The sequence below is a fragment of the Solea senegalensis genome, linkage group LG2 (assembly GCF_019176455.1).
Source record: "Solea senegalensis isolate Sse05_10M linkage group LG2, IFAPA_SoseM_1, whole genome shotgun sequence".
Classification (NCBI taxonomy): domain Eukaryota; kingdom Metazoa; phylum Chordata; class Actinopteri; order Pleuronectiformes; family Soleidae; genus Solea; species Solea senegalensis.
In genome coordinates this window covers 30,590,121-30,617,678 of record NC_058022.1, presented here as the reverse complement: position 1 = coordinate 30,617,678, position 27,558 = coordinate 30,590,121, and the positions used below count along the sequence as shown (strand labels likewise).

At 42.5% G+C, this 27,558-nt stretch overlaps 1 protein-coding gene across 1 annotated transcript; it reads right to left on the bottom strand.

Annotated features, from left to right (window-relative positions):
• Window positions 1–810: 810 nt before the first annotated feature.
• Window positions 811–13,580, bottom strand: mxra5a (matrix-remodelling associated 5a). The gene is made up of 8 exons (XM_044019875.1): window positions 13,372–13,580; window positions 12,560–12,774; window positions 12,262–12,388; window positions 11,460–11,850; window positions 6,746–10,714; window positions 4,735–5,653; window positions 4,334–4,660; window positions 811–4,195 (listed from the first exon to the last, which is right to left on the bottom strand). The coding sequence occupies exons 2-8, from the start codon at window positions 12,748–12,750 to the stop codon at window positions 2,608–2,610; spliced, it is 7,512 nt and encodes a 2,503-aa protein (XP_043875810.1). The 5' UTR covers window positions 12,751–12,774; window positions 13,372–13,580; the 3' UTR covers window positions 811–2,607.
• Window positions 13,581–27,558: the final 13,978 nt, after the last annotated feature.

The following is a 27,558-nucleotide window of genomic DNA, read 5'->3' as shown; positions in this document are numbered from 1 at the left end:
AGCAACTTTAAAAGGTGGCACCTCTGAATGCTGATAAATGTCTAGACTGACTGTGAAATCCACTCACACATGACGGGAAACAGATGAGCAACTATGCAAGTTTTCCAAACTATATTCCAGCAGACCATGGGTCATAAACAGCTTTATAACACAAGGAGGTCATGAACACAGCTTCAGCTGTCCGACCTCTTTAGTCACACATTCATCACTGAAGTCTAATCAGTTTTTTTTTTTGGTCGGGTGGAAAATGCTGACATCACCCTCAAGAAGAAAGCTTAAGATCATTTTGTTGGTAGTTTGATCTCCAGTAACCAACACAGTTACTGATACTAAACACGACGGACTCACTCAGGCCGAATCTGCTGAACTAATGGGAGATTTCCACATGGATCCAGATGTCTTTTTTCTTCTAAGGAGTAAACTACAGCTGCATTCCCAGAGCAATGACAGCATCGTTTCTCCTCATCAAACAAATGGTGACCTACTTCCCCTTTGCTCAAAATGCTATGTTGAGCACTTTTTCATTTCATCTTCTGTGCTCTGGCTGGACATGAACATTTTCTGTTCCACAAAGAACAAAAACGCTTCATTTATATATGTCGTCCACCTATAGCTTCTATCCCTAAAGCCTTTTCCTTCTTTTTTTGGATAGTTCCATGTTATTTTAAAAACATTATTCCCACACAAGGATGTCTTTTTTTTTCTTTTTTGTACAGTAGTACAGTGGCAAACGTTCTTGAGTCATCATCTTTTGCTTTTCCCTGCCTCAGCAATAAAAAAAAGAAGAAGTTTTTGCTTCTTGACTCTAAGTGTAGTAGAAAAGAGTGGAATTCTTTTATTTGACTCTGAGAAAATTGCTGCGCATCACAGTCTTTCACAGACATAATTTACAAATGAACTTGCATCAGCATATTCGGATGCAGATTTAAAGATGGTGCGCGCTGCTGAGCGCAGGATACTGCTGTGGATATATATGGCACTTGTGATGGATCAGAGTTATTCAGTCTTGGTCCTGCATGTTTTAGACAGTTCCCTGTTTCAACACGACAGAGTCAAAGGGTCAATCAAGCGCTGCAAAAACCTGATACTGACCCATATGACACAGGTGTGTTGGAGCAGGAAAACCAGGGTCAACCACGATTAAGAAACACTCTGATTGACTATAAAATATACACACATGATAAAAATGTCTCAAAGCACACCTTAAAAACAACCGCAGCAACATTAAACATAGTTTAAATCCATGTTTTAATTAAGTTAAACAATACTTAAAATGAGAAGCTATGTAATTCCTTATAGCTGGACATTATCTGTCATTGTCAACATAACTGAACTATGTCATGAAAGCGAAGGTACATGTGCACAGCTAAGGACACCACAGAGTGGAAAAAACTGCAACATACTTTGAGTAGAACAAATAGCAAGAGGTCGATCACCTGATTTTTTTGACATGTGTCTGGAGCAAATGTGAGGGCAAAACAGTTTTGTGTTGCACTAATTCCAGGTTTTTCCCAGTTTTATTGGTAAAATTCAAATAGTTTATCATTGGTAGTTACATTTTATGTGTTTACTCCCCTGCGTCTGTGTTTAAAAGTACAAGGCATAACTATCCAAACCAGTGAAAATGTGCAAAATAAGTAGTTTTTTATGGCCAGTGTAATAATAATAATAATAATAATAATAATAATAATAACAATAATAATAATAATAATAAAAAAAAAACACTTTAGTATGTTTTCACTGTGGGACAATTTGTATCATTAACCTCAGACTGCGATGCACATACTCATAAGAGCTGGGACCATTTTACTTACATTTTTGGCCATATTAAAGTGATAGTTGTAGTTTTTTAGATGTGCGGTTTTATAAATTACTGCTTGCAGGGACAAAAGGCTGACCTAATAAAATCTAAGCCCGCTTGAGTCTATTAGTTGATATTTTAGGAATACATATTCTGTTCTTTTCCAAATGGAAACTTATGCTTGTGACTCGCTCAAGCTCGCAAACCAAAGCCCCCAGAGAAAAGCTGTGTCTTTAGCTTGCAGGGACACAGGAGCTACTGGTGGACTGGTGCTTTGTTTGGGTCACTTATGATAATCTGACCAAACAATTTCAAAAACCATAGTCACAAAGTAACACATTTGAACTTGGATCAACAACTCCTGTGTGCCTTAATGTAAAATCATCTGATTTTCCTAATGGACTTTTGTGTGTGGAGAAAATGTTTAAGCACCTCATACAACCACACCAAAAAAACCCTGAACTGTGATCCTAAGTGTCTTATATACATGTATAATAGACAATACAAATCATTGGCCTAAAGCCTAAATTGACCAATGAAGAAGAAAAGCTGAGTGATATTTCCCAGTGATGAGGAATATACACGCAATGGTAGAAACTGCAAGCTATGGTGCACGAAACACCAATGAACCTCTGATCACTATACAGCAAACACTCAAAGCACCACTGCAAGTTCTAATCAACTCTTTGTTTCATCATTGCGACAGCAGTTTTTACATTTGGATCATTAAAAACATTAGCTGCTTTTAACCAGGCAGTTGCTTGGGCATACAGTACGGCATCAACCGCTATGAACAGTGAAATCCTTCAAAACACATTGAGAAATGTTGCCTTAGAGTCTGTGCCAATGGCATTCCGCGCCGTGCACCGGTACGTGCCAGCATCTCTTGGTGTCGGGTCCTGGATGATGAGGGAACCCTGTGGTTGGAGATACTTGTTCCCGAAAAGACGCGGCTGTGCGCTGACAGCCAAGCGCATTTTATTGGGCGTTTCCCATGCTACCTCCACTTTGGGCATCCCTGTTGCTGCACAGTTCAGCTGAATAGCAACTCCACGTTTGGCGTAGGTCACAGAAGGAGGGCCATTGGTAATCCGTGGTGGGTATGCAATCACAGTTACTGTAACAGGAAGCAGAGAGCTACCATACTCATTGGCAGCTCGGCATACGTAGGATCCTCGGTCATAAACTGATGCTTGCTGTACTGCAAATGTCCCGTTGGGAAGGACAGAGTATCGTCCAGCTCTTTGTGGCCGATTGAGAACAACCCCACTGGGTAGCGTCCATGCTAATCTGAGGGGTTCACCACTGGTTAAACAATGGAGCAATAATCTTTCACCAATCTTGACATTAACAGGAGAGTGGTATTTGTTGATGATCTCTGGCTTTCTTCCTGGAGACAGTCTGATTGTACGCTCCACAAAACCTCCAGAATTGCGCCCCAGGCAGCGGTACATACCAGCTTCACCCACAGATGGATTACTGATGACCAAAGAGCCATCATGCCGATGGAAAAACTTCAAGAATCGAGCACCGTTAAGCAATGGTGTGCCATTAGGTAAGATCCAAGTGACGTGAGGTTGTGTTGAGGCCTCAAATGAGCAGTTTAACGTCATGGTATTGCCCACAGTCAGTGACAGGCTTTCTGTTTTGGTACCTCTGATCTTTGGCTTCTCAACAACCTCTTTCACATCCAGATTAACCACGAGCCTGACCTCGCCTCCTTCATTTCGAGCGATACAAGTTAGCTGCCCTGAGTCTGTCCTCTTGGGTGACCGAATTTCCAAGGTACCATTTTGGTGAACTGTCATTCTGTTGCTGTAGTATGGTGCAGGGAGGATCACATTTCCTGGAAGCACCCACATGATGCGAGGTTTAGGGGTTCCTGCTGCCACGCAGTCCACAAGCTTCCTCTGATCCTGGGTAGCTGCTATTTTGACACTGCTGGTTTCTCTTATGCTGTTGATCATTGGAGGTGTTACCATGACCTCCATCCTGACCACTTTATGGTCATGTCCTGCACTATTTCTGGCCATGCAGGTGTAGTTACCTCCATCAGAACGTTGGACCTTTAGAACAACCAATGTCCCGTCATCCAGAATCTGATATTTGTCTAATGCAGGGGAAATTGCTTTGTTTGTTGGGGATATCCATGTAATGATTGGCGTCGGATCCCCTTTGGCGTTACATCGAATTGTACTTGTTTCACCATAGAAAACCCTGACGGTCTTTTGGTTCTTATCCTGGATTTTTGGCGGATAAGTTGCAACCTTGACCTTGACACTGACCTTCATCTCATCCTTTCCAAGTTGGTTCTCGGCATAACAAGTGTAGTCACCTTCTTCTGGCATGCCGACATCGTTGAAATACAATGTCCCATTGTCAAACACCAGATACCTACAAATACAAGCAGAGGGTAGCACAGAAATATGAATTAATACACAGTTACAAGCACAGTTAACAACATTCAAATACACAATGACATGTTGCGTATGCATTTTTTTGGTGAAACCTATTTTAAATCTCAATTCATACCTGCGACTGCGTCCTCCACTGACACGTTCCCTCTGTTTCACAGGGTTGATCATGGTACCATCTGGCAGCGCCCAGCTGATCTCAGGGTTGGGGAGACCAGACGCCACGCAGTCCACCTTTAAATCTCCACCGTACAGCACCTCCTGACTGGACCGCTGCTGCTTCTGTTCAATTTTGGCTGCCTTTGTCAGAACATTGACACGCAGCAGAACGTAGTCATCGCCCATCTTGTTACGCGCCACGCACAAGTAGTCGCCGCTGTCCTTGTCAGTCACAGAACGAACGGCTATGGTGCCGTTGCGGAAGACCTTGATCCTGGGGTCAAAACTACAAAAACAGGAGGATTCAAACATTGAACAGAGATTAAAGAGGAATAAGATCAGCACATGGATTTTTTTTACCTGTATTGAGCATCCGCCAGTTTCTTAGATGGTGTCCTCCAGACAATCCAAGGATTTGGCTCTCCTATTGCCACACAGTTGAGTAGCAGTGTATTACCATACATCACGTCTGTGTTCTTCGGTGATGATGAAATGATACTGGCTTTGGAGGTGGAAAGATTCTTCCGTGCTGTCAGCATCACAGTCCTCCTGCTGGTCGCCACTGTGTTACTGGCTGAACACACATATTTACCAACATTTCCAGGGCCCAATTTCTGTATGTTTAGTGTCCCATTGGGAAATACCATGAGATTGCGCCCAGTCAAAAACTGGGAAGCAGTGAGCTGGATGCCGTCAGGTGTCATCCAGCGGACGACAGGCTGAGGGACACCTGTTGCCGTGCAATGAATGTAAGCATTGGTGCCTTCCGAGAGGGTAATATTTTCAGTTTTTATCTGCTGAATCACAGGATGCAATGCTGAAACCTGAAGATGAACTGAGACAGAAACAGCTCCGACCGCATTGCTGCCGATACACTTATAAATCCCTCTGTCTGTGTAACTGGCCTGGCTGATCCGGAGGGTTCCATTATCCAGGACAGCCAAACGCTGTTGGGGGGACAAACCGGTCGAGGCAGCAGTTATATGGACATGGTTTGGGAGCATCCATGTAACACTAGGTACGGGATCTCCTTCCACTTTACACTCCAAATCCACCTTCCCACCGAGGTGGACCGTGATTTCTCTGCTGCGAGGCTGAAGCACCCGTGGGTGTTGAGACAGAACAATGAGGTTGGCCACTATGTTGTCTGCACCATACTGGTTCTGGACCGTGCATAAGTACTGGCCCCCGTCAATGTGTTGTATCTTCCTGATGATTAAGGTCCCGTTTGGATGGACCTCAAACCTGTGAACCTTGGTGTTCTGAGCGATACTTGCCCCTGTACAAATGAAAAAACACATCATTCAAACATGACAATATCACTCAGGTGAACCTAACAATCCAAAATTGGCTCAGGGTCATTTAGTTAGGGTTATTAATAATAAATAATAATTTATCATTTGCATTGCAGTCAATAAGATTAGGGTTAGGGTTGTGTGAGGTAGAGGCACAGCTTTTTGTTAAGAAAAGGGAAAGTTTCTGTGTGGAGGTGAATTTGATGATAGTTGTGTGAGGCATCATTCTTGAATGCAGGAGACTATATGTAATAATCACAGCAAACAAGTATTTTACCTTAAACACTACATTAAACAGTTGATTTGCCATAACCATAATATGCCCTTATGCTCAGCACTGCCAAAAACATGGTACAGAGTTTTGCAAAGTAATTTAAGGCCTTTGCACATTTTATTACTGTCTAATTTATCCATATATCAAACCTGGATCTAGGCAATGGGACAGATTTTAGCTCAGCAGTAATGAGATTTTATTTTTATTATTTGGACTTAAGTAAAAAATGAATTCAAATACAACTTTTGCTGGTTACAGGTAAACATCTATTGCCACCCGTGACATTAAATATACTAAAATCAGCAAATGCACAGAGCTGGGACTCAAATTTTTAAAATGACTGACAAATTATCCAAATCTGAAAAGAAAAGTGTACAGTTTAAGCTCCTGAAACAAACAATAATTTCTTCCTCTCTTTAAGTACTACTTTTTCTTTGTAGTCTGTAAAATGACTGAGCAACAGCTGATCTTTGCCTAACACTGACTCCACCTGCTTTCCCCCCCAGATTCTTAAACTGTAAATAATTAATAAATTCACCAACAAATAATGCACAAGTCTGGCAGCCTCGCCACTGATGTGCAAGGGCATTTTATCTGGCTTTGAGGATTCATTTTATTTGCTGTATTGTCTGTTGTGTCAGAAAGATCATCTACTCTTGTGCAGTAATAAAATAAATGAAGATACATTTCTTTTTATCATATACAAGATACATCTAATAAATCATGTTTGTATGTACAACTTTTATTATACTCTGTCTTTTGAAAGAAGGAAGTGTCAGTTCAGAGTTTTAGTCATACATACCACTTGCAACTTTAGTCCACGACAGGAAGGGCTTTGGTTCGCCCTGAGCCTCACAGGGAAGCTGAGCATCTGTTTCAGCTTTCACAGTGAATGTTTGGGAATTGCTCTTCATTATCCTTGGCTTCCCTCTTGGAATAGATCCTTGTCCAGGTAGTCGGTGCATTGTGGACACATCCTGAGTGCTCGTTTGCAGTCTCTCTCTAAATGGATTGGTCTGGATTGTAGTAATTGCTGGGGCAGAAGTGGCTTCCTGAGTGACTGTCTGCCCCCTGCTCAGTTTTAAGGCTGGGGAAGTCATTTTGTGGTCAGGTGACTGGGTTGTAGGATGGTTGTCTGCCTCTGTAACGATTTCTTTGATTTGCAGGTCTTGACTGTGGTTAACTGTGATGCGAGGAGTCTGTATAGTTGTGGCCTTCGGCGAGTACTCCACTGTAGCTGATGTGAAAGACGGTACTGTGACACCTGACACGTCTGTGGATGGGGTCACAGCATCAGGTCTTGATGAGGCCTCAGGGGGAGATGATGTTATGGTGGTACTTACGACAGGAGCATCAACCATGACAATATCTGTTGTGCCTTTAAGAAGCAGATCAACCTTTGACTCACTGCTTAGAGTGCTTTGACTGGGAGTTTGATAATACCCCCCAGGATGTTTGGCTTTCTCTGTGGTTACCTCTTTCATCTCCAAATCATCCTCAAAAGGCAAACCAGGAGAAGTGTATCCAGTAGTTGTTTTGACTTCATTCCTAATCAAGGAAGCAGATGAGGCAGTTGGGGGTGGCGGTAGAGACAATTGCATCCCACTGTCTTTCACAAGCGTTTTCCCCCCATCCTTTTCAGTGGGGGCATAGTGATGGTTTAACTGATCATCGTCTACATCTGCTTGCACTGTTGTAGTTTGAAAAACCACAGAGGAGCCGCCAGAAATTGGCACAGATCCATCAGGTTGTTCTGTAGTGCTTGCCCATTGCGTTTCTAAAAGTCTCCCCAGTGGAAAAGTGCTGACGGTAAATATCTGCTGAGTGGTTGATGTGAGTGTATCAAAGCCTCTTGGAAGAGATGCACTTTCTGAAAGTCTCAAGGCTGTTTGCACACTCATCTTTCCATGACCCACTGTTGGAGAGGCTGTTGGAAATGATGGTGCCACTGATGTGTGATTAAAAAGTGGTTTGGCAGAGCGGTGAAGACTATCCTTCATTTTTGGGGGTGAAGTTAATCGTGAAGGGGGCTTGGTGGTTGGCTCGTTGTTCAGCCTGGAGACTGTGTTTTCATTATGACTCAGACTGCCTGATGATACTGCTTGGCTCCCAGTGAATGGAATAGTGGTATTGAATTTTGCCGTTGTAACTTCTAATGGTTCTATTTTTAGCTCTTTGGAAGAGGCAGTGGTCCGGACTGTTTCTAGGGGAGCATTTTCAGGCGTGGAAGCAATAAAGTGGGGGGTTTCATTCAACTTTTGTCTCCTTTTGTTTGGTCTTCTCCTCCGAATCCCATTCCTTCTCCTGGAGTTTGGATGTCTGAGACGTGGGGGAAGTTGTGCCACAGGTTCGGGCACAAGAGCAGTTGTTGGAGCTGTTGCTGTGAGCAGTGTTGTGTCCTGTGGCTGAGTATGCAGCCGTGAGGCTGCAGTCTCACTCACACTGTTTCCATTTTCTTCTTGGCTTCTGTCTGATTCAACTGGGTCAACTGAAGGGATCGTTTGACTTGCACTTGAAGAAAGCTCTCTGTCATTATTAGCACTGGCAGCGACACTGGGTTTCGCTAAATTCTCACTTCTCTCAGATGCCTTGGACCAATCCACTGCTTTGACTCCATTAACATCTGTATCTTTACTATGATTCTGTCTTTGAGAAAATGCACTATTGCTGTCACTGTTTGTTTCCCGCTGCCAGACAGTGACAGCATGTAGGGGAACAGATGTGGTTTGTGGGAGGGAGGATATACTGCTTGAAGTGCTGTATGGATCCAAGTTTCTATCGTGGCTTGTGTGCGGTACACTGGATGGAGTCTGCATTGTGTTTGGCACTACTGAAGTGTGTGTAATGTGTGTGTGCTGACTGTTTGATGTCATTTTATGTGTACTATGTGCATTGTAGTGATTAGCCATGTCATCGGTTTCCTGGCGTTGTATATTGGGCTTATTAGCTTTAATTTGTGTATGTGGCACTGGAGTGGGTGTTATTGTGAGGTCATCTTGGCTCTCATTCTCCTCCACAGTCGTGTCATCTGATGATCCTTCAGTAGTTTCTTGTGCCTGTGTTGTCTGCTCAGTAAGCCTGCTCTCTGTTGTGTGCCGCACTGGTGGTGATGTCACGTTACCATTTCTGTCTCTGATTTTAGCAAAAATATGAGCCCATTGCTCTCGGTCTATTTTCCTTTTTGACATATTAATCCTCCTCCTGTTATCAACTATAGGCTTCCTGTCTTCAGTGTGTGGAACAGTTGGCCTTCCAAGCACTGGTGGCCTCCGCCATGTACTCCTGGATGGATGGATGCCCCTCCTCCCTGGAGCCAAACCTGTTGGAATTCTTCTCACAGGATCCTGTCGGCTCACTTGAGATACTTTCTGATTTACTTCCATGTCACCTGATGCCTCTGTATCATCTGTGAGAACTTTAATCTGAGTGTTGACGCCTGATGCTGACTGGGGTCTCACTGGAAACTTTCTTAACGGTCTTATCAGCCCTTTACGCCTGATGACAGCGATTTTTGCAGCCAGTGTGTCCACACCATGTTGATTAATGGCAATGCATTTGTAATGACCACTGTCTGAAAAGTGAGCCTGTGAGATATGAAGGGTGCCATTGGGGTGGACAAAAGCTTGTGCGGATTTGTCTTGGATACTAACTATGCTCTTATTTGGTAAAATCCAGGTAATTTCAGCATCAGGGGAGCCAGATGCTGAGCAGGGCAAGGAAATGGGGTTTCCTACAAATACCTCAGTCGGGGATACTAAGGCATCCTCTCCTGGAGGAGAGCTGGCGGTCTCCTGCACTGTCAGATAAAACGGCAGGACAGCCAGGTCTCCATGAACCTTGGCGATGCAGTAGTAAATTCCTGCATCTGTGTGGCTGACTGATTTAATGACCAGCCTCCCTTCATTGGATACAGACACCCTGTTGTCTGCACTGCTGAACGGGGCTTTTACTTTGGAGCCCTCTGGTAGTATCCACTGAATAACAGCTTGCTCAGAACTGTGCACTTTACAGTCCATTTGACTTGGGTTTCCCAGGATAGCAGTTGACACTTTATGAGTCATGTTTGTTGACTCGATCAAGACCCAGGTCCTTTTCTGTCTCTGCATCTGCTCCACCTCCACTGTTTGAGAGAGATCCAAGCCGAGGATCAGTTTCACTGTTTTGGCAGATGACTGAAGTCTGTTCAGCTGCAAGTCTGCAGAAGCCTGCATTAACCAATCCGGCTGAGCCATGGCATTAACTTTAACACCCGTATAGTAAAGGGCGTCCTTCTCAGAGTCCTGCTTATACACATAGGTTGGATGAGGCTCTTTGCTGAGCATAGCCCTTCTTTGTAAGTGAGCTGGCACATTGCTATAGTAAGCAATTAGCCTCCACAGCCGCTCATACTTTTCTCTATCAACGGGGCATTCGAGATCCACTGACAAAGTGATGTTAGAGGCCAGCAGGAGCTGGTCCATCTGCTCCCAGTTGATCTTGGTCATTTCTCCTGGCTCGCCAACACTGCACTCCAGATCCACCTCATTACCATGTTCATCAGATAGACCCAGTGAGATGCTTCCAAATGGTTCTCTGAAAGTGTCTGCAGTCATGACCTCGCTTTCAGTGTCCTCAGGTGGTGAAGTCCTGTGAGGAGAGCTGATGACGGGGCTGCTGCAGACCATGTTCTCCACAGCCTGGAGCTCTTTCTCCTGGAGGTGCCTTGGAGAAGAACACATTGGACACAACTGTCCACCGGGAAGGGCCCTGTCCTTTTTACATTTCAAGACACCTAAAGCAAAAGAAAACAAAAAATGTTACAAACTTGAAGCAGTGAAACCATTTAGGTTGGGGTTCACTGAAGTGAGGTAGTGACACATAGTCATTACTCACAACCAGTTTGAGACACAGACACTTGCCCTCACTCAAAACATGGCTGCCAGTGACAGTGCCAGGACAGAAGGAGAAACTGACTTTAGCCACTAAATAAAAGCCTCACCTGATAAAAGTAATGTTTAAGTCTACGATATCGTAAGGATATCTTTGCTTCTTTATCTTGCCATTAGACAGCCATTTGCCGTTGGAAAATGAGGTTCCTAAACCACTCAATCTCCCACAAAAAATTCAGTGTAGTTTGTGGGGACACTGGAGCTGCTGGTCTCCTGCTGCCTCTTTGCAAAACATGTGTTGCTTAGGTAAATCAGAACAACAAATGTAAAACTCTGAAGTCATAGAGTAACATAACTGATCTTAGGGATGAAGGCAGCAGTGGATCAACAACTCCTGTGTGCTATGATGTCAAATCGCAGATTTTCTGTATGGGCTTTGAAGTTTACAAAGCCCACAGTCAGAAAAAAAGAAAGAAAAAGAAAAAAAACAGCAAGATAAAGAATAAAGCAACACACACATTCTTTCAATTTTATCAGATGAACCTTTACAAGTGGCTAAAATCTATTTTCTTGTCGTAGCCATGTTTTCATTAAGAGCTGTCTTATGCTATTTTCTTTCAGCAAAAACAAACAAACAAAAGATTTAACCTGGCAAGGTTTTATCCCATTCATGGATCCATCTCATGTTGCAGTCACAGGTCCATGGGTTCCCATGGAGGTACAGGTTTTCCAGCTGAGGCATTGAGGCCACTAACTTGGAGGGCAGTGATGTGAGTCTGTTGTCTGACAGGAAGAGATGCTTCAGAGTGGAGACGTGGAACTGGTTCATAAGGGTGAAGGTGGTGAACGTCGCTGGGTGCAGAAACTGAAGCTGGTTGCCTTCCAGCTGTAGCAGTCGCAGCGAGGTGAGGCCCTGGAAGGCATCTGGGTGGATGAACTCCAGCTGATTGTGGTCCAGGTGTAACCTGGCCAACGAGCGCAGACCCTGAAGGGTGTGTCTGTTGATCTCCTTCAGTTTGTTGTAGCTAATCTTCAACATCTAAACCAGTGAGCAGAGCAGCAAGAAGAAAGCAAGTCATCACTGGAATCACAACAGTATGAATCCAACTCTGCCACACCCAGTCAAAGACATCCATCACACTTCAGATTTTCCCATGAAAAGACACATGTATAATATTTCTATTTCATGCAAGTATTTAAACCAAAGTCATGGGATTCATACTGTAATAATTAAGAATAAGATACCAGAACAATTAATTAAATGTACTGTATGCTGTGCTATACTACTTTTCCTTCAAATATTCTAAGATATTGTGGAAGTTAAGTTTATTCAATCTTTTTAAAGGATCTTTTAGAATGTGAATAAAGACAAAATAAAAGTTAAGTTGAACATATTCAGAGACTCTTTTAGGGTAATTGTTGTAGCTATATAATTGGAAATAAAATATACCTGTAGAGACACAAGGTCCTTGAACGCTCCATCAGGTACACTTTGCATGTCGTTTCCATGAACCATCAGAAGTTCCAGCCTCCTCAGACCAGCCAGTGATTTATCTGTGATCTTAATGCTGTTGAACCTGAAACACCAAAAACCAGAATGGGTGAAACAATACACAACGCTATACAATTCATGAGAAACAACAAATATTCCTGGGTAATGATTTGCAGTTTTCTTTGCAGTCCAGTGACTGACAGCAATGAACTAACAGGTACGTTTTAAGTATCAGTATCGGTATCAGTGGACTGACCCCAGATTCATGCGTTCCACATTTTTAGACACAGCAGCTGGGATAGCAGCGAGGGAGCGGAAGGTGCAGTGGAGCTCAGCGGGTTGTGGGCAGGAGCAGGGCCGGGGGCAGGAGACAGAGGCAGCAGGGGGTAAAACCATCAGCACCAGCAGTGTGTGGAGGAAGCACACAGCTGCAGGATCCATTTTCATCCTCAGGGGGAGCACTCACAGCAGCTGTGCATGTCATGAATACAGTGATGTTACCAACACGACCACTACTGTTATTATTGTTGTTGTTGTTGTTGTAGGATCCTCTGAACTGTGGTTTACAGTTGTTTTACTCAGGGCCACTAATTATCACCAACTAACACCCAACTCTATTTAATCAACCTCATGTCACCTATAATAGTTCCCCCCTGTAAACACAGGCAGGTGGGAACCAAAGGCAATAGGATTGTAATATTAACACTATACTTTATTATTATTGTTATAAAATTCTATTTACTGTATCGCTACAGATAGATAGATAGTTAAATAGATGACACAACATATTATTGTAAACTACATTCCAGAATAGTATTAATAAGTATTAATAACTTAATAAGCAATATAAATTAATTTGAATAACTATAACCCAGTAATATGAAACTAAATACCCCATTTTTATGTTAAAATCTTTTTAACATAATTATTATTTTGATTATTAATAATAATCCTAATAATAATAATGATTAATAATTATTATTACTGTAATCCTGTGAATAATTGCTCAATTATCGTTATATTTTTCTTTTTTTTTATTATTGTTATTAAATTAAAAGAAGCTCTTACCTCAATCCAGTGATAGTGTCTCTCTGGGAAACTCCTCATATTCCATTTCCACGTGGATGAAACAGAAAAGCAAAAACACCGTCAAAGTTAAAAGAAGAAAAAGAAAACGTTAACTTTGAAGACAAGGCAACAGACGCTGGAGGAGATAAGATGCATGCAGCGGCATCTGTAAGCACCGAGTTGATTTACAGTAAATGGCAGTGAGCGCTGCGGAGCTGCAGGGAGGAGTGAGAGAACAGGAGCGAAGCGCAGCGTGGAGACGCAACAGGAGGAGCCACAAGTTACACAGACGGAGAATATGATACAGTAACGCTGTGCTGTTCAATGCTGGGTCAGTGTAGACCAGTCACACTGAAACTATGTGTGGAAAAAAAGTGACATAAAAGTGAAAAGCTGACAGTGAGATGGGCAGCTGGAGGAGAAGCAGCAGGAAACCTGAGGCTGGAGACACAGACAGCCTTGTTTTAAAGAGTGTGTGAAACAAATGCAGCGTTTCTCCTATTTTACTACATTTACTTTATTTTATTTTTTTTACTTTATTACAATTATGGATTAAAGAATGAAAACAGTTTAAAAACAACAAACTAAAAATATGGCTAGATAACACACTGAGCCATGGTTAGCACTTGGCCATTTGATTTACAGGCTATATGGTATTGTTAGCAAGAGCGCTCGATAGCAACTCTCTACATGGCATTTTGCGCCCACAAACAGTTTAGCAACATGTCCACGGATAAATGCTGAACAGTACTAAGCGTCTAACTGATTTAGTAGCAGCGTAGAGTGTTTTAACTGTTGTAACAAGTGGCAGCCATCTTGGAATGCTATGTCAGAGTGGCTCCAGTTTGAAAACTCAGAAATTCCGACTTCCAACTACAACTGGAACGCACCCTGACTCAGTTGTTGCTAAATTAGCGACTTTGTCAATTAGCGAGTAGTCAAAACCCACTAGACTCACTTTCAAAAAAGCGACAAGTGACAAATCAGGTGACTTTTTTTGGTGTCATTGGAGACTCTGACGTGAAAGCACATTTCGTTTTTTTTCTTCTTCTTCTCAATGAGTAGCAAGTGTTGTGCATTGTAATTATGTGATGATGTCATTCATCAACTTCTAGTGACTTCTAGGACAACCAATAGCTATATTCCTTACTGAGGCGTTGGCAACACTGCTATGACTGCACCTGCTCCAACACTAGTCCATTTGGTTTGCTAGCTAGCTGTTGTTGTCTGTCTGTTTAAAGTATTAAGTATTTAAAGTATGAGAAAATGAAGTAGAGAAGAAGAACAAAAAGAAGAGTAGACTCCTGCTGTGAGGCTGCAGCACCAGTGATAGAGAAAGAGGGAGACAGAGAGCAGGACTGTAGCTAAAACACCTCCGTGTTTGTGTCCAGTCTGTTGTTAAACTGTGACCAAAATGGTGAAAACGTCGCTTCTCTACATGTTTCTTAAACAGGTGGTTTCAAAACGTTAATATTCTGAACACAAAAGTCCTAATTTAAAGTTTGTGAGTGAGTGTGTGTTCATGTTCAGTAGACATGCCCGCTTGCATTTCAGAGACTGAAACCTACTTTTTAATAAACACTAAGTGATTTTTTTTTTCAATCATTCAAATTTGGCAAGAGGTTAGGAACACATTTTCCTGTGGGCTGACAAAGTCATTTTTTATCGCTTTACACGCACTTTAAAGTCCTAAACTCAACCAAGCATGGTGTGGTGCTTATATCAGGAGGTTTATAAAGACTTAAATATAGATTTGGTTTGCTAATTTCAGTTTTGATAAAACAAGAATAACACATTTAATTCCATAGTGACTACTATCGTCCTTGAGTTAAAGGGATAGTTCAGTTTGGTATGGTACTGTGGTAAGTATCATTCCATGAGGTTTCCAATACATTTGTCAATAAATCTGCCATTGGGTACACAAGGAAAAAAAAACAGATTTGACCACTTTTTAAAAGGCTCACCTATTCAAATCTACCCCCATTTAAGTCTCTGATCCAATTAATCAGGCCATGTGAACACAGAAGAGATAAGAGTGTCAATTCTATATCTGCCATGCCCTGTTCACATTCTTCAGCTGACAATCACCTGGTGAATACTGTGTGTAACAGCACTGTCAACACAGAGGAAAACAATGGATTGTTTTCTTTTTGGAGCCAACACTGAGTGATTTCATTAAAGTGAGGTGAAGGCTGACCAGAGCTGGGAGCAATAATCAGCAGAGTGGAGTGGCTTGCAGTGGCTGTGGGGAGGGGAGTGAGGGAGCGGAAATTTTCATTGTTCTGCTACGCTTGCATGCTCTGGTAAATATTTTTTTTTTTTGGAGGAGGTCACCCATACATAGATCAGCCACATTATTAAACCCTATTGACTGGTTTGATTGTTTTGGCAGACTCGAGCATAGTTTGTCTCAAGGAGCTTCATTCTGACTCAACAATAACGTGACTTGAATCCTATTTTGTAGTGTGTGTGCCCTGACTAAGTCAAAAAGCATGGAGATCAGAAAACAACAAACAAACACATAACAACAATTTGCCACACAATGCCAAAGTTGCTAAGACTAGAGGGGTTCTGTTAATACATAAAACCAGACTCCAGAGATGATTAAATAGGACTCTAGCTGTGATGTGATTTGCCTGAAACGATGACTTATCTATGAAGATGACGAATTTTCCCTCATCAAACACTAGCAGCGGGGTTAGCTTTGGCTCCTGAGCGTCCCTCCTCTTCTCTGGAAGTCTCCATCACCTATGTGTTGCAGTCAAGAGGCCAGCGTTTGATGAATCCCAGCTTTGTGACAGTGTTTAAGTTGGAATAAAGTGGAGGCCAGAGGTGACGGAGAGACGGCAGCGGAGGGGCCTCCTGCTCCTGCTGCAGGAACGAGAGCCTCCATCCGTCACGGTGTCACAGACAGTCTATCACAACTGCACTAAAACCACATGGAAGTAAGGTTAGTGAAGCTCCGTGCCCTGGCCCTTACTCCTGAGAAGAAGCTCTATGAATCATCACTACAGCATGGATCACTTCATGTGGAGAATGACTATTTCACAGAGCCCCCAGAACAGTCCACACATAGATGTTAGGTGTGGTTGTATGAGGTATACTGACATAAAAGCTGACTGTACTAGTGCACTTCCTGTGCAGATACTTAACAATAGTTTATAGTATGTATAATATAGGACATCATTAACATATATATAGAATATATTTGCTGCTTTATTTCATATTAGACATCCAATTTTAACTGGAAACAGCAGTTTGTAAATCCACACCAAAGTCTGTTGAGAAAATAAATGATTTTACATTATGGCACACAGGAGTTGTTGATCAATTGCTGCCTCCATCAGTTAGTTCTAATGATTCATTTTGGGACGTTGGTGATTGAAATTCTTTGTTCCGATTAACCTCAGTGAAACAAGCTAACCAAATGAGGCAGGAGCAGACCACAAGCGCCTGCGTCCGCTAAAAACACTGATTCTCTGTATGGGATTTGGTGCAGGAGAACGAGCAGTCTACAAATGTCTGTTTCCAATCAGAAATCCTTGTCTTATGGTAAGAAAAACAGAAAACAGGTTGATGATAAATAAAATGGTGAATGACCAATTTGCGTAGACTTTGTTACGCTCCATAAACCCTCAGGGTTGCATTTACCCAGGTGGTTTTTGCGACAGAAATGAGCTATAAGTCGTTACTGACCCCAAAATATGTCCATAACCTATTGAATTTAGTTTTTCCCTAATAGACGAAGATGAAAAGGAACTTTATGTGTTGGAAATGAAGTAGTTGAGCTCATCTACTTAATCATATGGTGTTGTGCCAGATGAGGAGATGGCCAGTGAATGAGAAGATCCTCTGTACCCAGCCAGTTACCATGACCCACCTGGAAATAAACTGAAATTGAAGTCTCCGTAAAAGAGAGACAGATGTAGTATTTTTGTTTTAACATATACTGTAAATCTCAGTCGACATATGGCTTTCATATGTGGTCGGGATGACTTTCTGTGATCTAATGATATAATTTGCTTGGAAAAAAGCCCACAGGACCCCGGGGCTAGAGGGGTTCCTGGATTCAGTTCTGACATTACGTAAACACCAGGGGAAGCATAATGCATGGAAAGTTAGAAGGTGAAATCCTCAACATCTGCAGATACATGCCGGGACGTTGGGGCTCTAAGGTGATGAGGCAGCAGAAGGTAAAGGGATTAGCACTTCATCCCTCTTCCCACCAGGCTCTTGTCAGTTTTCATTCAGAGAGAGAGGCAGGATCCCTCGAGATTTACTCACATGCCCACACCGTTTGAGCCTCCGACAGCCAAAGCAGAAATTAGGAAGCAGGCACAGGTAGAACTTTATATTATCAACATAGGGTAAGTGCAGCTTTACAGTCTAAAGAGAGTCAGTGCACACAGCTTGGATTCACAACTCAAGTTACTTCCTTTTCTTACCAGATGATTCTTCAAATAGGAGAATTTGTACCAGCAGGTCATTTCATAACTCACTCAGATACACTCTCAAAATAGGAAGTGACCTTATGTCAGTTCTTAAACTGATGAAGTGTGTATGAGGTACAGCCATCACGGCAGGTAACTGCTTGAAACTTTGGTGTCTACTAAATTTAGCAAAGACGGAGCCTTTTTACACTCAAGTACAGGAAATAGTTCAGTAGTTTTCTAATAGGTGACTTCAACTTCCACCAAAGTCATTTTCTGCTACTTTTACTCAAGTGCGGTTTTCCACTCATAGATCCGTCATTGCCAGAGACCGGGTTGGGACCCACACATGGGTCACGGGAGATATTTTTCAAGTCACCAAATACATTTTTCCAGCCTTTTACCTAAGATTTTTGAAATAACACATGTTTAAAAAACAAACAAACAGCACATGAATAATATTAGAATGCGCAGTAAAATAGCCAGAAATGTTATTGTGCGCAAATCTGTCACCGTCTTATTGCGATTTCTGTATTTTTTAATGGGCTCAGATGGTTTTTCATATTTAAAAAGTTGGGGAGTGTCTTTGTCTGAGACTGATAAGACGATAATAAGTCAGCCTTGGCGGAGATTTGCAAACTAATTTCTCCTTTTACTCGGGCATTACTGTCACAGCTGTAATAAAAGGGATTGATGCTTTAATATGGTCCATATACAATCAATTAATGCCACGCCGTACGTCCAGGGACGCAGCTGGCAGCTGCAGCGCTCTCCCTCTTGTGTTTCCGTGGTTGTGCGCTCTCAGTCACAGGTTTCTAGGTCACTTCAAGGGGAGTCTTCTTCTCTGTTTTGTATTCTGCTCGCTTGCAGTCTTAACTTGAGAGAATGATTGGCCTCCTCTCTGCCTGCTGTGCAGCAGCTGTGCTCACACCCTGCACATGCCTCTGGCTGGCGGGTGGAAAAAAAAAAGGAAAAGAATGGCTGTGCCGGCTCTCATGAAGCAGCCGCTAACACTGAACCACCCGAGACAGAGGAGCAGTGGGTCACACTGCGACTGGCTGACCAGGTGCTGCAGAGCCTGGCCGTCATTAAACACACGCCCTAATTACAGGAATGGGAATGGGTTCACATTAAATACACACACTTATGCCAACAGGCATGTTGACACTTAGAGGAACACACACACTTGGGCCAGAGGGAGGAATGTTGAGGTTTTTTCAGGCCAGCTGATCTTTACTTCTCCAGAGAGTGTTTGTGATTTTCATTAAGACAATCCGCAATAGTTGTTTCACCAACTGCTGTCGCCCTGCAGTTGTTTTTGTGACACAAGATCAGCTTTCCACCACTGAAAACACTCGTTGGTTGAGGTGGCTGAGATTTGATTTTCCTTGAGTCCCCACTGGCAGTCATGTTTTCAGTAAAAGTGAGCGTGAGTGTGAAGGAGAGCGCCAAGAACTGCGCTGTCGAGTGTTGAACAAAAAGAAATGTTTCACTGGTGTTAAGCTACTTTACATTATACAAGAAGATCTGTGCCACTGCACTTTCTTGTGTTTACTTCCATTAACCCTTAGAACACAGAGCACACAGGCTGCTTTTTTACATTACTATGTTAAAACGTATATACAGAGGCTAGAAGAATGTGGAATATAGAGTGTCTTATATCAATTTTTTATGAACAAAAATAGAAGAAAAAGTGTCTATTTTGTCACTACTAAAAATATGCGATGTACAGTTAATCACAATTTTAACTCAAATGCAAATCTGTGCCACATGAGTACTAAGGGTTAAAGAAAGGTGTACTTATTGCAATGTTCTATATTTTATTGCAGTGCTTCTACTTTGCATTTGTATTTCTATATTTTTACATTGATCTTAATTCATTGCATATTCTAGTCCTGTTTTGTTCTCTTGTCTAATCCTGACCTTTGTTGCTGCTGTAACAAGTAAATATCCCCACAGTGGAGTCAATAAAGATCTAATCTAATCTTGTTTTTTAACACCACATTCTGGATTAGTGCCTGCATGACTGTAAATGTTCCAATAGAGTAAAAAAAAAGCAGAATTAGAATAGTTACAATTAGTGATAGTGAAGTTGACCTCTGCATGTAAGCCACCAGTATTACAACACCAGCGAGACAAGTGTAGGTGCAAGAGCAGTGCAATTGGGGATTGGATACCTGCTCAGGGGCAGCCCAGTCCTTGATCTGCGCTGGGATTTGAACCAACAATTATTTACTTAAGGGTCCAATTTCTTTCAACAGCACCTTACCCAGTTTGAAGGAGCAAACTTGGAAACTTGGCTGTGGCGCTTTTGTCCAGACACAGGTACAGTATGGTGGATGTTTCTACACGAGGAGGAGAGAGAGGGAGAGAGGGAGAGAGAGAGAGGGAGGGAGAGAGAGAGAGAGAGAGAGTGATAGATCAGCTGTAAATGACACAGTGATGAGTCAGGCTGTTGGATCACGACAAAGCTATGCATGGGAATGATGATGTGGGAGCTGGAGTTTCATGGGAGAGCAGAGCTGTTAGGGATGGCCACCTGTTTTAGAACTGGAAAGTGTTGTCGTGTGTGTTCACTAATGACTAGAGACTTTAGCCTCAGTTGCTCTTTATTACTTGGGTTCACGCGGCTTTGTCTCAAAAGCGTGGAGAAGCTGACCAAAAATGCATCAGTCATAGAGCTAGATTATAGTGATAAAGCAGAGTCTCAGTATCAGAGGGCTCAATTTCGAATCTGAGCTACATCCACTCATTCGGCAAATCTTCCCTCCCTGGAGCTTCTCCCTCTCGGCAGCGTCCTCTCCCCTGGGCCCGAGCCAGCCACTCTGTTTCCTCAGCTGGGGAAGTGAAATTCAGCCAGGCCCATTTGTCTCCATCAGCACAGGGACGCGTCTCCAGAGAATAATGCTCAGCCATCCAGAACTGCTCATACTACTCACAGTTGGTGAAATAACACACACACTGCAGAGCTGCCGGCTGTTTTAACACCACTGAAGAGCTGCACACTGAAAGCTAGTGTTCAGTTCAATTACACCTGGAGTGAAGTATCGAGGCTTCGCTGAGAGGCACTATATATTTGCTGCACACAATTACATTGATTAGTCACTTTGGCAATATTGGTTTTTCAATAATAAAAAAACATGACCCGGGCCAATGTTATGATGGAGGCTTTCAAGACACTCATGATTTACTCATGGAGTCAATTATAGTGAACATACTCGCAGTCAATCTGGTTTCAACTGCTTTACTCTGGATGCACACAGAAGTCAACAAAGTAAGGAAGTTACAAAATCCTTGTGACTTTTGGGGCAGAATATGTTCCTCACTTTATCTTCCCAGCGTTTTCTTTTGAAATGAAAACTGCGCCACTTTGTATGCCGCTCACTCCCTGCACCAAAGGCCATAGAGAAAATCAGCCATCAAGTATGAGGAAAAATTGAGCTTATTCTGTGGATTTGGTGCAGGAAGTGAGTGAGCAAGTTCACAAACTTCAGTTTCCAGACTGCAAAGGCTGTTTAACACTAAGATAAGGAGGCAAAACATGTTGTTATAGATATAATAGACTTAAAGGAAAACTTCACCGATTTGCATTTAGCTTTGTATTACTACTAGTAGAGGGGTAGTATTTTTGAAAAATTGTGCTTCCCAACATCAGTTTCAAAGATGGCGGACACTGTTTACATTGTGGGAATGAGGTCCCGTCCCCCTACGAGTGGGTCTAAAAAGGGCTGAATTAGCGTTGCAGTTTCAAGCCTTGGACCAAGTGTCACTGGTGGGCACGTAACAAAAGAAAGAATGAAGATATTTCTCGACTCAGGGGAAACTGAGGTAGGGAAGCACAGTTTTTCAAAAATACTACCCCTATTCTAGTTATACAAGTACAATTATTCCTTTAAGTGAGCGTAGATTTTATAAGGTGAACCTTTGTGTGGCTAAAAAACCCAGTTTTTCCTTTCACTGCAACCTGCTGAGGCAGATCTGCTGCCCATCTTTGAGGTTCTGTCAGAGACTTCTTCCTGAGTTTTTTCTCTCCACTGATGCCGAGTGCTTGCTCATTGTGTGAACTGTTTTTTGAAAGTTTGTTTTTGCCTTGCTTTGTACAGTGCCTTGAGATAATGTATGTTGTGATTTGGTGCAATACAAATAAAAGTGAATTGAATTGAATTGAATAAAACCTGCTTTTCCTCAGTGTCTCAGGCTGGTTTCATGGCATAGAGGTCGCAGGGGGGATATCACATTAACTAACATAAACATGCATAAATGTAGTCACCAAAGACGAAGGAGGCACACAAACATAAGTCAGATCGTGCAAATCACACACGGCATCCAACAACGCACCTGTTTGCAGCCAAACTGAGAGCGTGGAGTGTGAAAGCAGGCAGGGCTCCAACCGGCCCTCCACTCTCCTGACACACTCTTTTTCCATTCTTACACAATTCTTTCCATCGCTGTACGAACACAGCCAGAGCCAGGAGATTAGCTCACTGACTGTACTGTGTGTAGCGGACGCTTCTTGGCACTGATCGGTCGCCAGGCAAATGAGCTGAGGCTCGATCCTGCAAGTTCCCACACCTGAATCGCCCAGATTTTCAGTAGGTGTGTTTGAATGTCTCTGAATGACATATTCCATGGCAGTTTTCACCGAGCAGGATCACGACACACATTGCCAAGCAAGCATTCTGTGTGAGAAAGAGAGCAAGTGATTTTCAGCAAACTATCTAACACGAGTGAAAATGTGCAGTTTTGTGAAGCAGACATATTAGCTGTCAGGAACAAGGATGATTCATTGACCCGTGCTGAGCCAAGTGAACTAGGCAGCGGGGTTTGGACGTGTTCCTGGCCAGCAGGATGATGAATCTCCAAATCTCCCTCTCCCTCTCTCTCTTGTCTTACAGCCATCAGCTTGTGTTTAATGTTTCCTTTCTTCAGAGCCAAGAAGATGTTTTCAATTGCGACGAATCCCACGTTGTGCTTGACAGGAAAGCATCCGCCGAGCACCGGGGCATCGGCAAAACATTTACTCTGTGTGTCAGCGGAGGTCACGAGGCTAAGTGGGCTTAGTGCGCAAACAAGCATGACCGCACAGCTGAGCAGTGTCTGCGGGGAAGACGGGTAAACGCTAATATAGAAATTCATTAATGAAGTGAAACGTATCTAACGACAGCGGCGCTCCAGAAAGGCGCCAGACTCAGATGCGAGGTTATTGAGAGAAGTCTGGATGATTAGGCTCCTACTGGTGCCTGTAGATATTCTCTTTGGTTTGATGTGTGAGAGAGAGGGAAAAAAGCGTGGGGTAGAGTGAGACAGCGAGACGAGACGGAGTGTGAAACTGTGTGTGTGTCTCCAGAGGACTTAAGGACAGAGCACAGAGCCCCAATCACATCCAGCTGTTGAGCTGTTGTGCTGATGGATGTGCATGTGCAGACAAACACACTGCTTTTTTTTTTTTTTCCCAGATTTTTGGCAAACTCCAACCTGCAGTCACATCAGGAAGACGGAGGAGAGAGAATGGAAAAATCCAAAATACAAGTTTCAATCTTCATTCGAGTGTTTCTTTTAAAGTTCACGTTACAATAAGTGCACGCAAGTGGGATTTCGTTGAGCTCACAAGGTCACGGGAGCTGCTGGTCTGCTGCTGCCGCCTCATTTGGCTTCTGTGTCACTCAGGTACATTCAAAAGAAGAATTTAAAACATCAAAGTCACATTTGAACTAACTAATGGAGGAAGCGGGGGATAAGCGAGTCGTGACCTCAGGCTGCCGGAGACAAGGACGTGACTGTCTAATTAAAGAGAATCACGCTTTGTTCCAACAGGTAGATCCTTCTAATTAAATCGGATTAAGGTAAGATCCACGACGACGCCCTGCAATATTTCTGCAGCTGTGAGAACAAAACCGGTAAATTCATACTCCCCGACTGATGTTTATAAACTCAGTGTGGCTGAATTATGAAATTAAACCAGCCAGCAGACAAGAAAACTGTTACTTAATAAAGGAGAAGGAAATAAAACGTTCATGAGAAGCATGTGGACAAAGACAAAAACAGCCCTCTCTGATTGGAAACTGATTTTAAAACCACATACTCGCCCACAAGTCCAGAGAGAAAATCTGTGTTTTTAGCTTGAAGGGACACAGTAGCTGCTGGTCTACTGCGGCCTTGTTTGGTACTTTAGTGTCAATCAAGAAAACCTAAGTGGAGGATTTGAAACACTGACGTCACAGCCTAAAACTCAGTGATGGAGGCAGCAGTGGATCAACAGCTCCTGTGTGCTGTGATGTCAAAATTGCTGGTTTTCTTCAGTGTGGGATGTTTATGCTTTGGAAAATATACCTGAATTATCCCTTTCGGTATACCCTATGATGTTGAACGATCTGGAAACAACCTGAAATGAAAGAGTGATACTCTAGTGAAGCAGATGAGTGCAGATAGGTGGGTGCTACCTTGGTTGGAGGGAGAGGTGTGTTCAGGTGTCATCTCCTTCCCGGTGGGGTGGGTGCGGGGTGCTGATGACATGACTTGAGAGCAGACTTGTTATTAGAGCGACATCACAGGGCATGTAAACAAGCAAACCCTGTTGTTTGGCCAGGTGGGGCTTCACGGGCCAACGGCACATGAAAGACAAGACAGGGTTCATATCATTAACGGTGTATATGCAGTTAGAGTGCACTCACTGTTGTCTTTGTCCTTTTCCTTCCTTTAAAATAAAGACAATCAAAATGGTTTTCTGATAGAAGAAGTGACTTTGCTGCGGATCACGTCACACATCGAGTGAGTGCTGAGTCATCGAAAGGAATTTCATTACTTGTGTTCATGGCTGAGATGCTGTTTTTGGAGATGGTTAGCAGAAATTTGGATTATCTTTTCTTTCTCTCTCGCTTTTGATTTTGTGTGACTGCTGAAACCAATGAAGCCCGTTTGAACTGAGTTTTTGTGTGGTTGTCAGCACAGAGTGAGAACATGCTTAAGGCACAGATGTTCACTCTCACAGAAGACATGGCTTTGTTAAACGATTACTTCACCGATTTGCATTTAGCTTTGAATTACAAGAATAGTATTAGAAAAATTGTGCTTCCCAACGACCGTTTTCCCTGAGTCGAGAAGTATCTTCTTTTTTTTGTTACCGCAATGCTAATTCCGTACTTTTTAGACCCACTTGTAGGAGGACGCAATGTAAACAGTGTCCGCCATCTTTGCTAACAGTTATGCTAACAGGAACAGGTCACTGGTGGGCACGTAACAAAGAAAAGAATGAAGATATTTCTATTCTATTTGAACCTTGTTGAGTTCATTTCTATTCCTATTCCTATTCTAGTGATACAAAGCTAAATGCAAACCGGTGAAGTATTCTTTTAAGTGTCTCTATAAGCCATCACTCTCTCAAGATACACAAACCTAGCAAACAAGGCAGCAGCAGACCAGCAGCTCCTGTGTCTCTGTGAGCTTAAAATGCTGATTTTCTTAATGGACTTTGGTGTGGGAGAATAAGCAGTTCAGCTGACATACATTTTACAAGTTGAGCCTTTTGTAAAGTGGTTAAAATCTGTAAAGAAGGAGGTAGGAGTTGGGGTACACGTGACAATTGCCATAAAACACCAAATACGTTGTTTTGCCACTAAATCCTACACACTGGTCTTTTAAAGCTCCTGAAAGTATATATATATATATATATATATATATTTTTTTTTTTTGTAAGGATCTGTTATACATCAGCTCCAGACATTCTTCACAACAAAACTTGAAACTTGTTCTCTTGTTGTGGCTGTAATATCAAATTTAACAATGTTGATTAAACAAGTGTGTTTTAGCACACATGTGAGCATGACGTTGACATTTATTGTGATAAATGATCTTCCTCCGCTTTTCCTGTTTTTGATTTGGCGAGAGAAAAACAGTTCAATAATTGAGCTTGGACAATAAAAAAATGTGATTCTCAAATAAGGTAAAAGCAAACAAAGTGAGTACAATGGATGATTTGGTTGAAAGGGGGGCTCTTGTAACTGATACTCGACACAGGATGGACCTTTTTATTACCTCCTGATTTCCAGCATTTCCTGTAATAGAGGTTTTTTTGGAAAGAACCCCTCCACTCCCACAGCCTCTGCCGTCATTCCACCAAATTCACCTTGAAAGCATTTCATGAGGCATTCATTAGCAGACTATTAGAGCTGTGCCGCTCTCGTCCTGACTGTCATCACTTAAAGTGGGACCAGCATGGACTCCAGACAAAAACATGACTCACTTTTCCACAGTAAACATAATAACCCTCCGTGAATCAGTGCCTTCAGCACATTAACACTAGTCTTGCTCGTGCTCCTCCAGAGATAGAGTTCATAAGACTTCATAAAATTTGCAGTTTAAAAAGGGATTGGATGTAAAGAAAATATGGATGAGAACAGCTTCTGGGACTACAGTCACACCTTTGTTGGAAAGCACATGGTTAAGAGTGGAAAATCCAAAGAAACTTAAGACAAACCACCAACACCTTGCTTCCATCAAAAAGGCAAATTATCCATAACATTCTTAATTTCAACCATCTGCACATCAGAATAGCACTAAAAAAAAAGAAGCAAAGCGGCACTGTGTAAAGTCGCACTTTGGCGGCCTCACACGGTCGTGAGAGGAACTGCAGGAGCTCTGGGGTTGTAATGGCTCCCCTGTGTGTGCAGACATGCAGTCTCAGAGGATGTGGTCTTACATGAACAATCCTGGTTACTCATTATTTCCAGCTCAACCACATGCAGATCAATTCTGTGGTCAAAGCCATCCCTCAGGAACTTATTTTTAGCCATACAAGACAAAATAAAGCATGTCCTGAAGCCTTAGAAATCCCTTTTTTAAGTTTTGGGAAATCTACAGCATCTCCTCTCACTCATGACCCCCTCCTCACCCTTAAGGTTGAGAAAACCAGTGATTTTACATCGCAGCACACAGGAGTCACGTATCCACTGCAGCCTCCATCAGTGAGCTCAAATGTGTGTTTCCGTGTGACTTCTTTGATTAAAAGCCTTTGCTTGGATTTACCTACGTGATGCAAACTTACCAGAACGAGGCAGCAGGAGACCAACAGCTGCTGTGTCACAGTGAAGCAAAAAATGCACATTTTCTACATGGACTTTGGTGTGAGAGAGTGATTGGGTTTGGGTGAGAAAAATCTGTCAAAAAAATGAGTAAAAGATAAAGTGATGAACCCATGGCCAAGTGGAAAGGGAACTTGGCTGGTAACCGGAGGGTTTCTGGTTCAAATTCCAAGGTATTCCAATCCCCATTGCTCCCGGGGCACTGCTCGTCGTGACTGCCCACTGCTCGTTCTAGGAAGGTTCCTAGTAGAGGATGGGTTAAATGCAGAAAAAGAAGGGATTAATCATGTATATAAAATAAAAAAGGAACATATTATTAAGATATCATAGACTTAAGCAGGCTTTCATTATATTAGACGAACCTTTAATTAAGTGGCTAAAAATCAGTCGTATCTTTTGTGAGCGGGAGCCTGAATGTCTCGAGGTACTTCTTGTGCAAAAAAACTATGTATTTATTGTTTAAAACAAACAATAAAATTCACCTGTGTGGAAAAAAACAACTTGTTAATGATCATGACATCACCCAATATAAAAGATTTAAAGTTTCTTTTGCGTCTTTGATAAAGGACTGTGTTTTACAACAAGCAAAAGCAAAACCTCGGAATAAAAATGCCTACAATAACACATTGTAGGTGGATACAGGTGTCAGGTGATCAATAAACATTAGGCCTTAAACAGAT

Coding starts and splice junctions, on each gene's coding strand:
- mxra5a (XM_044019875.1), bottom strand. CDS start 12,750: ATGAAAATGGATCCTGCAGCTGTGTGCTTCCTCCACACACTGCTGGTG. Junction 4,661..4,734: donor CTGGCGGATGCTCAATACAG/GTAAAAAAAATC, acceptor CTGTTTTTGTAG/TTTTGACCCCAGGATCAAGG. Junction 4,196..4,333: donor AGTGGAGGACGCAGTCGCAG/GTATGAATTGAG, acceptor TTGTATTTGTAG/GTATCTGGTGTTTGACAATG.